Source organism: Sarcophilus harrisii, chromosome 3 (assembly GCF_902635505.1).
Source record: "Sarcophilus harrisii chromosome 3, mSarHar1.11, whole genome shotgun sequence".
In the NCBI taxonomy this organism is placed as follows: domain Eukaryota; kingdom Metazoa; phylum Chordata; class Mammalia; order Dasyuromorphia; family Dasyuridae; genus Sarcophilus; species Sarcophilus harrisii.
In genome coordinates this window covers 486,452,251-486,468,188 of record NC_045428.1, presented here as the reverse complement: position 1 = coordinate 486,468,188, position 15,938 = coordinate 486,452,251, and the positions used below count along the sequence as shown (strand labels likewise).

At 34.6% G+C, this 15,938-nt stretch overlaps 1 protein-coding gene across 2 annotated transcripts in view; it reads left to right on the top strand.

Moving 5' to 3' along the window:
- ARHGAP20 (Rho GTPase activating protein 20) overlaps positions 1-15,938 on the top strand; it is a 157,437-nt gene that overhangs the window by 90,371 nt on the left and 51,128 nt on the right. For both annotated transcript variants that reach the window (XM_031961130.1, XM_031961131.1), the window contains 3 exons: positions 2,572-2,613; positions 3,574-3,658; positions 12,913-12,990. In XM_031961130.1, coding sequence (XP_031816990.1) covers positions 2,572-2,613; positions 3,574-3,658; positions 12,913-12,990 — 205 coding nt within the window. The remainder of the gene's footprint in view (positions 1-2,571; positions 2,614-3,573; positions 3,659-12,912; positions 12,991-15,938) is intronic.

Below are 15,938 nucleotides of genomic sequence, written 5' to 3'. Positions count from 1 at the left end.
CTTTTCTGTTACTAATCAGACTTAAACAATGACATTCTGTTTAACAGGACATATATTTCTTACATTTCTCCTTAGCTCATTTTAGTGTTTCAGAAATCCCGCTCCTCCTATTTAGAATTTAAATCTTGAAAAATTATCAGCTATTAAATGATAGTCTGTTAATTAGCTTATCTCCTCTTTAACAGCATTCTCCTTGACTGACTGTTACTGCACATTTAACTACCACTTTGACCCTGCTTGCCCATAGCTGTGCCAAACTATCAGGGTAATTGAAATGTCCTCTCAAATACCATCTGTGTAGGATCTGCTGAAAGCTGAGGGACTTCTAACAAAAATTCCAACTAGTAAACCAATTAAATCAATAAAATCCACTATTTCTTAAAATTAACTTAGGGGAAAAAAGTATGTTATTTCTCTTAAGGTGAAAGTGATTTTTTAAAAAACTGAAAGTAAAAATTGCTTCACAAATGTATTATGCCTTTAATAATTCCATGTGATTATTTCTTTTTCACTACAGAGAAAGGGAATGAGGAAGCCTATTATTTTATATAGTGTTAGCAAGACAATTGAATCTGGATCTGGATTCAAAGTAAAGGAGAATGTTCACATAAATTGTGAAAAACTGTGGATGATCTCCCACCTAGAGTTTCTGGGAAATTTAGTCATCTATTTCAAGGGTATAGAATTGTACTGAAGGCTTTGGTCTTGACCCAATAAGTCGTGTATTTATTGACTGGGTATTAGAAAATGTTAAATGAATAATAAGAAAATTTTTAAAAGCTGGATAAATAGAATTTTTAACTGAATACTAGTCTTTGGGTTTCTTTTCAAAAAATAAAGCAATTTGTGAATCTAACTTATTTTTTGATTGAGGTCTTTGCCTAATGAATAATAAGATTTGATCTAAAGGCTAGATTTCTTCCATCATTTCAACCTAAAAAATCTGTCAAGAAAAAGGTGGATATATCAAAATATTATAAGGAATTATGAAAGAGGAAAAATATATGTATGAAAGTAGAAAAGTTTTATGACGAGTCAATCCATGGAGATTATTTAAAAGAAAACTTGCTAAGCAACACTGATACAAACAAATTATAAATATTTATTAAAAGCTTTTTCCTGGAAGAGGAAAAAATGAGGAATTTTCAGTACCTCTAAGTGATTTCTCTGTAAACACGAACAACTGGTTGAAAGTACCAATGAAATATTAGTATAATCCTGAAACACTGAACATTTATCAGATTCTTTCATGTTCATTTATGTCCTCATCATAGGGATGTTTAAAATAGAGATTATCAAGCAGTAATAATTTTGCTGCAAATGTGCACAGTGAGAAGATTGTGAGAGTATAAGGACTCAGAAAATTTTACCAAATTTTAAATGTTTGTATGCCGGTCTCCCTATAATAATGTGGAACAGAAAAGAGTAGAAGAAATTGAATGTTATCCTGAATATTATTCAGCAGGCTCTAAATTAATCAAAATAACAGATTAATAATAATCATACTTTGCATATGGATAGGGTGTTATAAGTTTTCAAAGCATTTTTTCATATTTTATGTTATTCAGAATGTCCCAAAAGTCTTAGTAAACTTTTGAGCCTAAAACTTAAACTGTACTCATATGGGACATAACTATATAATACAAAATTAGCTTTGTAGACTCTGAATTTTAATTCTTACCTCTAGGACAATCAACCAAAGAAGGTTTATTCAGGATCACTGTCCATCACTATATATGTCATAATAACACTTCAGGGGATTTCTTTGATGTGGTTATTCTAACAGCACAGATCATTACCTATTGTAAACACGAACAACTGATTGAAAGCACCAAATATTGGTATAACCATGAAATGCTGAACATTTATCAGATTCTTTCATCTTCACTTATGTCCCCAGCATAAGGATGCCTAAAATAGAGATCATTAAGCAGGAATAATTTAGCTGCAGATGTGCACAATGAGAAGATTGTGAGAGTATATGGATTCAGAATTTTCTTATTCTGCAGGACTCTTTCCCATGAAAACTATAGGTCACTGAACATTTCTTGATTATCAAATCAATACTCAGGCTGTCCATTTGTTAATTCTCACTGTTAACCACATGACTGAACCACCTCCTTTTCTAGTCATATTTTTCATTTTTGATGACTTTTGTTGTTAACCATAAATTAGTCATATGTTGCAGCCTACTTTCCCCCACATAGCTTTTCATTGCCCTTTGGGATATCTGATTGGCTGATTTGGTGTTACAAGATCTTGCAATCGCATACTATCTCCAGAAGAACTTCATTATTATCAGAGAGAAAATCATGGCTTTTCAAATAGTTGATCAAATTTATTGGGCCTAGTCTAGAAAAATTTTATAAGGCAATTTCACCCATTAAGAAGTCCCACAGTAAGAGTTTCTGTTTTGAACATTGGAATCAGCGGTATTGATTCTAGCTTATTTATATTTGTATGTCAAAATTTACTGGTGTTTTCCATAGATTGGAAAGGGAGGCAGCATAGATACATAAAAAGGAACATTTGATTTCATTTGACTTTTGTTTTCATTTTCTTTGATTACAGTTCTTCAGAACAAAAGGACAAGTGGCTATCTCTTCTCCAGAGGTATTTTAACAGTATCTTCATTTTGATCTGAAACTTCATTTTCTTAACTGGTAATAATAGAATAAAAAAATTTTCCCCAAAGATTGCCTCAAACCAGTATCTTTTTTTTTTTAATTTTTTGGTGCAAATGGTGGAATTGGATTACTACACCTATTTGGTGGAAATAAGAAGCTATTACCTACTTTATGTTCTAGGAATAATGTTAATTTATGGTCTCATTTTATGTTTATACATATACACACACATAAGCTTCCTTGGGAGAATGTTGACTTTTTAGACAGAAATAGATGATTAAAATCTCTTTCCTTTTGTTGATCACCAGCAAATCTAAATGTTAGCCACATTCTCATTAATAATAATCATTATATTGAAGTAAAATTTAATGATTTCCCATAAAAAAACTGACTCTCTACTTTGTTCCATCCAAATCAAGTTAAATCATCCTTATTCTTCCTCTCAAAAAGCTTACAGTCTAAAAATTTACCCTCTGCTTACTTTAAAATATTTATTGTCATAGATATCCCTATTATTTCCAAAAAGTGATGTCTAAGAATTGATCTGCTGGAGATTTTTAGAAGACAAAAATGTAAATTATGACATTCCTTCTTACTTGCCAATATTGTACTGGATCCAAGGGGAATAGAGAATATTGCAGAAGTATAGGATTATGGGGATCAGAGACCATAATTCAAAACTGATTTCCCAAGCTATATTTTTCAGGCTTCGGGACTAGAGGTCTCACCTGATCACAACTGTGTCTTCTCTTGACAAAGAATGCTCATTTGTTTCTTTTTCTTAGGCCCAGATTTCCTATGTGCTCTTTTGTCTTATGATTGATTTAGTTTCTTAGTAACTTTAGTGTTTCTACAAATGTTGAAAATTAGATAGTCTAATTTAAAAAGTCATTACCCAAATCTATCTAATTTATCGGTGTATATATTTGTATTTTCATTTGATTAGATATATTGATGAAGAGAAGGAGAAGGACCATCCAAAGAGCATTCCTCTTAAAATCTTTGCAAAGGACATTGGGAACTGTGCTTATGTAAGTGTTTTTCTAAGTCAACAAATTTAATTCCAAGTTATGAGATATAAAAGAACAGAAACACTTGGGGTTTAGGAGAGGAAGGGGGAAAACATTCAGAAATTACTATGTGGGTAGAAACCTCTTTTTGTATGTAAAATGCAAATTTTGGGGAGTACAGAGTAGTAATGTTAATTATGTTAGTGAGTATATTTCAGAATATCCAAGGAAATACTTGTCATGTGTCTCTCTCCTCCTCTCTTCCTCCCTCTGGCCTAAATGCTTCGCTGGCCTTTCAGAAGCAGCTGCGGGGTCATGCTGCTGCCTTGACTAAAGAAAATCATTTCCCCAAAGAGGTATTTCCTATTAATAATAAACAATCTCCATTTTCTGAACTGTCATTTCTTAAAAAGGGGACACTTCAGTTTGAAAAAGATCAGCCTTCATTCTGTGGAGTTGAAAACTGACAACCTCTCTCTACCCCCAATTTCTCCCCCACCCCAGGCACATGAGAGGTCTATTCAAGGTTGATTTTTATAAGAGAACAGTATATTTTCATCCTCTTTCCTTGCCCTCCCCTGCAAAAGAATACTTTTGTCTTACAGTGGCCAAATTAGGAAAGTTTTAAGTTTCCATTATTGTGTGTAACTCAGTGTCCTAGAAATGTGGTGCAGTAGCAAAGATGTTACTGGTAGTCTAAGATTAAAAAAAAAAAAACCTTCATTTTCTGAATTTTTAAAAATGATACTATGCTTTCTCATGCACTATAGCATCCGTAGATCACTAGGAATTACACTATTTTTATGTGAAAAAAATGTGTAGTGCAAAATAGTTATATTCTAGCCAAAAGCAAAAGTTTCGCAAATGTTTTGACCTATTCCTGAGTGCCAGATGTCACTGCTTAAAAGAAAAGCTTAATTTTTTTTTTATGTATGAGAAGTCAGTGATTTTCTATTTGTTCCTCTTGTTTTCCTTCTTTGCCTTAATTGCAGTGAAAATTGGTTACTTTAAAGGTTTTTGTGGAAGATCACTTGGTTCTTTTTTTTAAAAAGTGTGTGTTTGTGTGTGTATGCACACATCTTCATACACACACATCTTCAGCTTTTTACTGTGGGAAAGACTGGTGGCCAATAAAAGTCTTATGTTGCACAAGGAAATAGAGAAGACAAGGAAAGTAAAAATGCAGGCCAGGTTACTTTCTTGTGGATAGTTATCCTGTGCTAAGATAGTAGAGTGACACAGGAACCCTCTAAAGCTCTCCCCAATTCCCCTCCAAACAACTAGAAAACTGCCTCAGAATTCATCAGGGATCAGCTTGCCAGCATAGCAGGAAAGGTCTCAGTGGGGTAGGAGAAGAATGAGGTCCAAGAGAAACAGTAGTAGCCAGCTCACAGCATGGGGCCTGAAGCAAGATTCCAAGCTTGGGACAATCCAGTGAAACCCTCTCCTCCTACAAACCAGCAACCCATAGGCTAGCGAGCAGCCTGTGTGGCTCCAGCAATTCCCCTACCCAACTACCCCAGCACAAGTCACCAGCTAGACCTTGACTTCATTGCTAAACAGTACTGAAGCCCCAAAGCCTGGCCAGCAATGAGATCCCACCCCTGGGGCTTGCCAGCAGAGAGATCCCTTTTCCATAGCAACCTAGCAGCAGGGATGTACCCCTGAGGCAGGCCAGCAGCTAAAACCATACCTATATTATTCTCATTCCCATTTTTCAGGGAAAGCAAACAATAAGGTCCTAAGCCCTAGGACAAAAAGCTTGGAACAATGCAGAGCCTATTTCTCACATCAAAACACCAAGCCACAAAAGGACAGAAAACAAATGAGCAAAGAACAAAAAAGAATTAACTATAGTTAAATTACTATGGTGACAGAAATAATCAAGGCATAAGAAGACTATAGTGTCAAAATGTCTATATGTGAAGCTTTAAAGAAAAATGTAATTTGCTCTTGGGCTCAAAAAGAATTCCTAGAAGGTCTTAAAAAGGAATTTTAAAAGTGGAAGAATTGGTAGAGATGGGAATGAGAATAATGCAAAAGAATCATGAAAAAAATCAACAGCACAGAAAAGAGGTACAAAAATTTACCAAGGAAAATAACTCTTTAAAAGAAGAGTTGGACATACTGGAAAGTATGCATACCTTTTGATCATTATTAGGTTTATATTCCAAAAGACATAAAAAGCAGAAATGAAAAAAAAAAATCTATATGTACAAAAAACATTTATAGTCATTCTTTTCTGGGGGCAAAGAACTGGAAATTGAGGGGATATCCATCAATTGTGGAATGGCTGAATAAATTGCTATATGTGGTTATAATGGAATACTACTGTGCTATAAGAAATAATGACCTCAAAAAACCTGAACTTTCTTGCTGATGGAAAGTGAAATGTGTTATGTACAACATAACAGCAATATTGTAAGAGAATGACCTATGTATGACTTAACTCTTGTTAGCAATACAGTGGTACAAGACAACTGAAGAATTATGATAAAATGTCATCCATACCCAGAGAAAGAACCGATGGTGTCTGAATGCATATTGAAACATACTTTTTTTTACTTCATTTTTCTGAAGGGTTTTTTAACTTTTTGTCTATTCTTTCACAACATGACCATTATGGAAATGTTTTGCATGACTACACACATATAACCTCTATTGAATTGCTTGCAATGACAAGACACGGAAAGGGAGGAGGGGAGAGAATCTGGAATTCAAAGTTAAAAAAAAAATGTTAAAAATAGTTTTTGTATATAACTGGGGGAAAATAAAACACTAAATCAATGGGGGGGGGGGGAGGGAGAAGCGGTTTAAATGTTTAAAAAAAAGCACACTGAAGAAAATAATTCCCAGAAAATTTAAATTGAGCAAGTGAAAACTAATAACTCTATGAGACAACAGAATATGATAAAACAAAAATCAAAACTTTTTTTTAAAAAATAGAAGAAAATGTGAAATTTTTGGAAGTTTTTGAAAAAACAACCAACATAGAAAATTGATCCAGAAGGTAACAATTATTTGACTACCTGAAAGCCATGAGCAAAAAAAAAAAAAAAAAAAAAAGCCTGGACAACATACTTCAATAATCAAAGAAAACTGTATTGATATATTAGAACCAGAGGCAAAATAGAAATTGAAATAATTACTGCCTGAAAAAGATCCTGAAACAAAGACTCCTAAAAGCATCATAGACAAATTACAGAGCTCACAGACCAAGGAGAAAGCACCACAAGCAATCAAAAAGAAACAATTCAAATGTTTTGGAGCTATAGTCAAGATTACACAGGATTTAGCAGCTTTCACAGAAAAGAACCAAAGGGCTTGGAATATGATATGCTGGCAGGCGAAGTGCTGGGATTACAACCAAGAATAATCTACCCCAGCAAATCTGAATATAATCAGGAGCAAGAAAAGAATGGGCATTTATTGAAACAGAGGACTTTAAAGCACTCCAAGTTAAAAGACCAGAATTAAATTTTGAAAATTAACCACTAAGTATAAAAATCAGGAGAAAATACAAAATGTTTAAAAACAAAACAAAACAAGAAAGATTCAATAAGGTTAAACTTTTAATATTTATATAGATAATGTTTGTTACTCTTAAGAATTTTATTATGGAGTATATGTAAACAGAAGGTGTGACATAAAGGGGAATGATATCTCCCCCCTCCTCAGAAAAATAAAGAGGTAAAAAAGAAAATTGCCTGAAAGGAGGAAAGATATTAAGTGGGGTAAATTACCTCACATAAAAGCTATTATAATGGAAGGGAAGATGTAATATTCTCTCTAAAATGTAATGTTCTCTGTTGAGGTTTTCTTGGGGTTGTTGGAGGCAGCCTTCATTTCAGTTCAGTTATCACCACAAGTGAAGCCAGGGATTAAAGTCCAAATCCTTTATTGTCTCCTTCAAAGTCCTATCTCCTTCACTTGGGGCTTGGTTAGTTTTTCTGGAGGCCTATCTTTCTTCTTGGTTCTGAGAGCTTGAGCTCCCACATGCCTTCTCTGCTTCTGAATCTCCCCGACTCCAAAGATTTGTGCTTCAGCCTGCAGCCACCACACAGGTGGATGATGGAATGAATCTGTCTTAGCCTCCAAGAGCTTCTAGTGCTCTTGTCTCTTCTGGCCCTGAGAGCTTCTAGATTATATGCTCCACACTGAGTATACATCAATCATTATATCACTAGGAAACCATTATTTGTTGTAGAATTAAATCAATGCTAAACTAGATTGTCTCCTCAATTGTCTCCTCGATTCCATTTAGTACCTTGTTTCAAGTTCTGGCCCATAACATCTCCTTGTAGGATTAAATCTATCATACTGAACCATGCAAAACTAGGTAACTATTGTATCTATCAATTCTACTGACTTAGTACCTTGTAAGAATCCTTGGTTTCAAGTTCAGAGTTCTGGCCCATAGCAGGAAGATTGTGGGGAAGGATGTCAGGCAAAACTTAAATCTTACTCTCATCAAAATTGACTCAAAGGGAATAAAATGGATACTCAGTTGGATACAGAAATCTGTATTGCCTTATTAGGAAATAAAAAGGGATGAGGATCATAAAAGGGAAAGGGAGAACTGATAAAAGAGAGGATCGATTGGAGAAAGTAGTGATCAGAAGTAAAATACTTGTGAGGAGGGAAAGAGTTAGAAAGAGCTATTTGTAGAGCTAGAAAAATAAATTCATCTGGAAGAAAGAAAGCTCAAAGTTTACCAGAGAATCAATTAAAATAATGGGAAATAAGGTGGTCTAGCTATATCAGATCTGAAATTATGATGAAGCAAATAAATTACCAGGACAATCTGGTACTGGTTAAATAGTAGAGTGGTGAATCAGTGAATCAGATGGATTAGGTACAATTAAATTATAGTAAATGATTATAGCACTCTAGTATATGATAAACAGAAAGATTCAAGTTTTTTAAAAAATATTCATTATTTGACAAAAACTACTGGGTAAACTGGAAAACAGTATGGCAGAAAATATGTGCAGACCAACATTTCACACCATATACTAAGATCAGATCAAAATTTACATACAAAAGATATTACCATGAGGAAATTAAGAGGCCATGAAATAGTTTGTCAGATTTATGGATAAGGAAAGATTTTAGGACCAAAGAAGATATAGAATATTAGAAAATATAAAGTAGATAATTTTCATTAAAAAAAAAAAAAAGTCTCTGAGCTCAAAACTTTAAAGAAAAATAAAAATGACCTAAATTTCCCTCTCCTGCTGTCTGAGGCAGCTCTCATGAGCTTCTGAAAAGCATAAAATGGTGGCTCCCCAGAACAGAAATAAGTGAATATGAGAAACATGATTGACACCATGAGGAGTGCACTGGTTAGACCTTTAGTTTTAATAGCCTTTGCTATGGGTCCCCTGAATTATAACTATCTCAGTAAATTAGTTCAGTTGATGTTGTGATAAAACATAAAACCACATCAATATTTTTAAAAAATCACAAGAAATAGCAATGTCTTAAGTGACTTACCCAGAGTTTCATAGCTAGTTTGTATCTGAGGCCATATTTGAATGCAGATCTTTCTTATTCTAGGGCTAATGCTCTATCCACTGCACTATCTAGGTACCTAATGTTGCCTTTTTCAAATTGGTCATTCTCTGGATGCTTAATTTGATCTTGGGAAAATCATTTTTAATCTTTAGATTTTAGTATAATTGGTTTCTTTTCTAATCCCTATTATTTTATTTTAATCATTTAAAAAATATTCCAGAAAGTGGTTCATGACATCAATGGCTTCATTAGATTGCCAAAGAGGTCTGTGACACAGAAAAGAATAAGAAGTTAAGGTCTTCACTATACACCTCTCAGATTGGCTAAGGTGACAGGAAAACACAATGACAAATGTTGGAGGGGATGTGGGAAAACTGGGACAGATACATTGTTGGTGGAATTGTGAATACATCCAGCTATTCTGGAGAGTAGTTTGGAACTATGCTCAAAAAGGTATCAAACTGTGCATACCCTTTGACCCAGCAGTGTTTCTACTGGGATTATATCCCAAAGAAATATTAAAGAAAGGAAAGGGACCCACATGTGCAAAAGTGTTTGTGGCAGTCTTTTTTGTAGTGGCTAGAAACTGGAAACTGAATGAATACTCATCATTTGGAGAATGGCTGAACAAGTTATGGCATATGAATGTCATGGAATATTATTGTTGAATAATATAATGTAAGAAATGATCAGCAGGATGATTTCAGAGAGGCCTGGAGTGACTTACATGAATTGATGCTGAGTGAAATGGGCAGAACCAGGAGATCATTATTCTTGATAACAGCAAGATTATGTGACGATCAATTCTGATGGATGTGGCTCTTCTCAATAAAGAGACGATTCAGGCCAGTTCCAATGATCTTGTGATGATGGGAGCCATCTGTACCCAGAGAGAGGACTGTGGGAATTAAATGTGGATCACAACATAACATTCACTATTTTTGTTGTTGTTTGAATTTTTCTTTCTCGTTTTTTCCTTTTTGGTCCGATTTTTCTTGTGTGGCAAGATAATTGTATAAATCTGTATGTCTATATTGGATTTATATATATATATATTTTACCATGTTTGACATATATTGGATTGTTTGTCATCTAGGGGAATGGGTGGGGGGAGGAGGGGAAATTAGGTTTTGCAAGGGTCAGTGGTGAAAAATTATCTTTGCATGTGTTTTGAAAATTAAAAACTTCAATAAAAATAAAATAAAATCGCACACTACTAAAAAAAAGAAAGTTAAAGTCTTGGTGATTTTTTAAATATTAATCCCTTATAGCTCCAAATCTTAGGACAGTTCTATGATTAAAGCATTTTTTATAATACTTTTATTCACAAAAATGTTATTTCAACCATTTAGAATAAATAAGATATCTATAACACAAAAAACGCCAGTAATCTTCAAAAATCATAGATTATGAAAGGGACTTTAAAGATCTGATATTTCATTATCACAGACCTAATAAGTATCTGAAGCAGGATTTGAATGCAGGTTTTTCTTACTCCACAATCAGCACCTTATATACTATATATCTGGTGGTATATATATCGGATGGTAAAATGCAGAATCATAGACCAGTGAGTATGTTTCCAATTGGTCTTTTTTTCCCCTAACAATTTATTTATGCTCTAAAACCTATTCCAGTTAATCTCAATGCTCTCATTTATATACCTTTTATTAATTAAACTTTGTCTTAGATGGAGAATAAGAGACAGACTGCTAGAAACTGATTTGGTCAAGTAGTATATTGTAGCAAATCCACATCATAATTATAATAATATTTATATAACACTTCAAGATTTACAAAACAAATATTTTTTCATCCTTATAACATCTCTGGGAATTAAATTATCTTATTATCCCCATTTTCCAGATGAAACTGAAGCGTCCATCTAATAAGTGCCTGAGGCCAGGTTTCAACTCCAGATTTCAACTCAAATCTTTCTTACTTTTAGGATCAATGCTATTTCTTTCTTGGTACCAAGAGCAGTTAAGTGGTACATGGTTAAAATTCTGGACCTGGAGTCAGACAGACTCATCTTCCTGAGTTCAAATATGGCCTTAGGCACTTACTGTGTGTCCCTGAGCAAGTTGCTTAACTCTGTTTGCCTCAGTTTCTCATCTGTAAAATGAGCTGGAGGAGGAAATAGACCACTTCAGAATCTTTGTCAAGGAAACCCCAAATAGAGTCATGAAGCGTCATAGATGGCTGAAATGACACAACAGAAATAGTACCATCATCTGGGATGGAAGGCTTTAGGCTTGTGATTTCATCAGTGTAGAGAATTCAGTAAGTTTCCTTCACTGGTATAGATTGATGGCTGGCTTGGGGCACTCAGAAATTACTTACCTAGTGTCACACCTAACACCAGATGTTAAAAACACCACTTTCCTTAACTTGAAGAATGGCATTTCCATCCTGTCTCATGCTGCTTCTCACAATAAATACCATTCTACTTTAATAATGCCTTCTGGAATCCAGAGAACTTTATCCATATGTTACATCTTGTATAACCCTTTTTGTGTATAATTTTTTCCCATATTTTTTGGCAGTATTATGCTGAAATGAAATAAAGAAATAATTCCCTTTCCTCAGGTCATCCTAAGCTGATATGTCCTTTGCTTTCTAAACCAAGTCTGTTAGTATTGGGTTTTCTGTATTCTCCTCTCAGTTTTGAATGTGAACAAGCTTGTATTGCTCTAGAAACAAAACAAGTCTTTTATTGCCAGTTCTCAATTATTATACCTACCAATGGATGATGTGATTATTTGGAAAGAGTAGGGTTATTGTTTGTTTTTGGTTTTTTGTTTGTTTGTTTGCTGAGGCAATTGGGGTTAAGTGACTTGCCCAGGGTCACACAGCTGGAAGTGTTAAGTGTCTGAGGCAGAATCTGAACTCAAGTCCTTCTGACTTCAGGGCTGGTATTCTATCCACTGCACCAGCTAGCTGACCCTGGGTTTCTTTTTTGTTTGTTTGTTTGTTTGCCTGTTTTTTTTAAAGATTTTGTGCTGGATTTGAAATGTGTGCATTCATACTTAAATTTGAATGTGGCTAGGCTCTTTCCAGGAATTCCTATTACCTGAAAGAAAACAACACATCTGTGCCATGAAAACGAGCTCACTCGACAGGAAAATGAGAAGAGATCTAACTTTTGCTCTCCTTATCACAACTCCCTGAGCTCTTCCTTGCTGCCTAAGTTTCTTCTTTATGTGATCACTTTAAGGAAGCAGCCACAATTTCTTTCTCAAACTACTCTATTGATGATTCATACCCTCTCTGTTTTGAGGGAGATGTTCATCTCTGTGAGTAGTGTCAAGTTCAAATAGAAATGGGGACCATTAAACCACATGTAAGCATCCTTGCTGGCTGTATATTGACTTAGAAAAATATATATGAATTTTGCCTGTGTTTTATTATAGTTTTTAAAATTTTCTTAAATATTTTCCAGTCACATTTTAATGTTGTTGATTATTTGATGGGTTTTGACACTTATACCCTAGATGACCAAACTACCTATTTTACCCACTGTTAGGCTACAGGCCGTCACATAAGGGAGTAAGACTGGATGAAAAATGCTGTCAAAGAATTTTGTCATATTCTCTGATATGTCAATATATATAAAATGATATATATGATGTCAGTGCCTTTGAAAACAAGTTTTGCCCTTAAAAATGTGGGTGATCCAGTGTTGACTGTAATTGGTTTATCTTCTTTAAAATTCTTCATCCTCATGATCTTTTTTGTTATTTCTCTCTCTTCTGCAGTCCAAAACAATAACAATCACGAATTCCGATACAGTGAATAAAGTCATCACCATGGCCCTGCCAATGCTAGGGATAAATGTAAGTTACTTAAGCTTTCTTGTGCTTAAGTGTCATTTTTATGCCTGTCTCCATAGGATCTCTAAATCTTCTCAGAGAAATTTACCTCATTACTAAGCAGTTTATTACATGCTTTTAAACCAGAAAAGAGTAAAAACTAAAATATCATAATTGCTCTATAACTTGAATGTTGCTTTAATCACCAATATTAATTTTACAAAAAGATCATAAATTTAAAATTATCAGAGATCAGATGTCATCTTACCCATTTAGAGATGAAGAAATTAAGCAGTTAATTGACTTGTCTAAAATCACATGAGGGGATTCTGATGAATACTTAAATATAAATTGTAGTCTAATGCAACTGAATTAAAATTAGACCTTGCTAATAAAAATGCCTTCTCTGTTCTGTGTATTTCCAATTTTGTAATATAACATTGTCTAATTTGAGAGACTCAATGTTGTTCTAGTATAGTCTTAGGTCCCATGAATCTTGATTTCATCCCTGTTTTCCAGATTGAGAAATTTAAATGAAATAGTAAATTAAGAGGTCAGTTTCAAATAGAATTCAGATTTCTACATCCTTTACTCTAGCCAATAAACATTTTATTGTCTACATGCTCATACCAGTAGAATTTATTTTTTGCCTCATGTTGGAACAACCTATGTCTAATAAATTAATCTTTGCATCCTGACATTTTAAAGTATGTCTTGGATTTGTTAGGTCAGGTGTTTTGTGACTTTATGTCCAGGGAAGTATGAAAAATGTATCATCTCAGGCACTGTGGGCAGGCTGCTCTTCCTCTTACAATGCACCCCACACATCTCTTTCTGGCCTACTGCCATCTGATTCTTCAGTGGGAGCTCAATCAAGACAGCACTTCCCTCCAGATTTCTTTTTTTCCTCCCAGAGACCTCTTCCTTAGTGGATTGTGCTTTTTCCAGTTCCACGAAAACGAAGAGCTTTCTCCTGACTTTCATAATTCCAGATGTTTTTCTGGAAGGCTCAGTCCTTCCCCAAGGCAGGCTATTACCCACCAGCTTTGTATCAAAAAAAAAAAAAAAAAAACAAAAACAAAAAACAAAATTCTTTATAATTAGGAAATAGAGTGACCATTTGGCAGTTGAGGAAGGGGAATGGAATAAGCATTTATGTAGCATCTAATATGTGTCAGGCAATTGGCTTTATACATATTGATTTGATTTTCACAACAACCATCCATAGAATTATATCCATTTCACAATTAAGGAAAGCAGGGCAGATATAGGTTAAGTTACTTAGCCAGGGTTCCACAGCTAGTCAGTATCCAAGGTTGGATTTGAATATAGATCTTTCTTTCTTCAATCTCATCACTATCCACTATCTCAACCAGCTGCCTCTGTAGCATGGATAAACTGATCCAGCAAAGGAAAAAAAAAAAGGCATAACAAGAAAAAATGTAAGGAAGTTCTATAAAAGGAGTTTTAGAAAAGAGTCCATGTATTTGACTGCTATCTCAGAAGCCATTCTCTTCCAAAATTGACATTTGGACACACTGCTGAGCACAGCCAAACTTGTCAGTGCTGTAGAGACAGCCCAGCCTTGCCATATTTACTTCTGCCTGAACTCTGAGAAATACTGTAAAACATTTGCTATTCCAATGGTTGATAGACTTAAGCCTTTCGTGGAGCCAGCCTAGTCCCAGTGCTATGCCTCCTGAACCACCATCACTTAGCAGCTCTCTGATCACAAGAGTTGTTGTGAGCCCCGACTCCGACATTAAGTGGTCAGAGACTGCACTGGTTTTTAGTGATGGACACAGATATTGAACCAAAGAAAAAACAGAACAATCTCAGGAGCAGGAGCTCCTCCAATAACCTCCTATGGTTATTTAGCCCAGCTATTCACAAGGTGACAACAGATGACTACTCTGATTACTACCACTTCAAGTTTAATGCTAAGAAATATTTCTGCAAAATCTACAAGGAAAACAAACTTCTTCCTTTCCCCTTAGGAATATCCATAAATTGTTATTCTCTGTAACATCCCTTCTTAGATATCTTGATCATCTTCTGAATTGTTTAAAGTCATTGAGCATAATAAAAGGCTTCTTGTAGTGAGGCATTTAAATGTAGAGATCCTTGATAAGGATATGGGGGAGGCATTTGATCTGTATTCTATTAACTTGAGATCACTGAAACATTAGAGGCGTGGGGAAATGGATTCTTTGTATTTTAGGTCACATATTAGGTTCCCTGTTATTTTGCAGAGATATTGATCAACTTCAAATATTCTCTAGGAAAGCACTCAGCACTGATTAGCTATGAGACCCCAGATAATGTATACACAAAAAGTAAAAGTTCAGGTGGATTTGAGTTCTAGTATATAAAAGCTACCTTGATTTTATTTTTGTTTTTTTAAACAAATACGTAAAGAACAGTAGACTTTGTGAGCCAGAAGTCTTGGGTTCAAGTTTTACTTTTATTACTTACCATCTGTGTGACTGTTAACAAGTAACATAACCTTTGGACCTCAATGTCCTTATTTGTAAAAATGAGGGGCAGCTAGATGGCACAGTGGGTAGAGAGGCTTGGAACATGAAGACTCGCCCTCCTTTGTTCAAATCTGGCCCCAGACACTTACTATGTGACCTTAAGCAAGTCATTCAACCCTGCTTGTCTCAGTTTCCTCAACCATAAAATGACCTTGAGAAAGAAATGGCAAACTATTCCAATATCATTGCCAAGAAAGATCCAAATGGGGTCACAAAAAGTCAAACATGACTGAAAAGGACTGAAGAACAGCAAACAAAGCCATGGAATAGATTGCCTATAAGGTCATATATACGTGTCTATATCTATAAAGATAGAGATAAATATACATATAGTTCTACATATATAGATGTACATATAAATATGCATGTAGATAAATATAGAAAAAGATAGAGATGAATATATAGGTATAGATATCGAGAGAGAAAAAGAAAGAA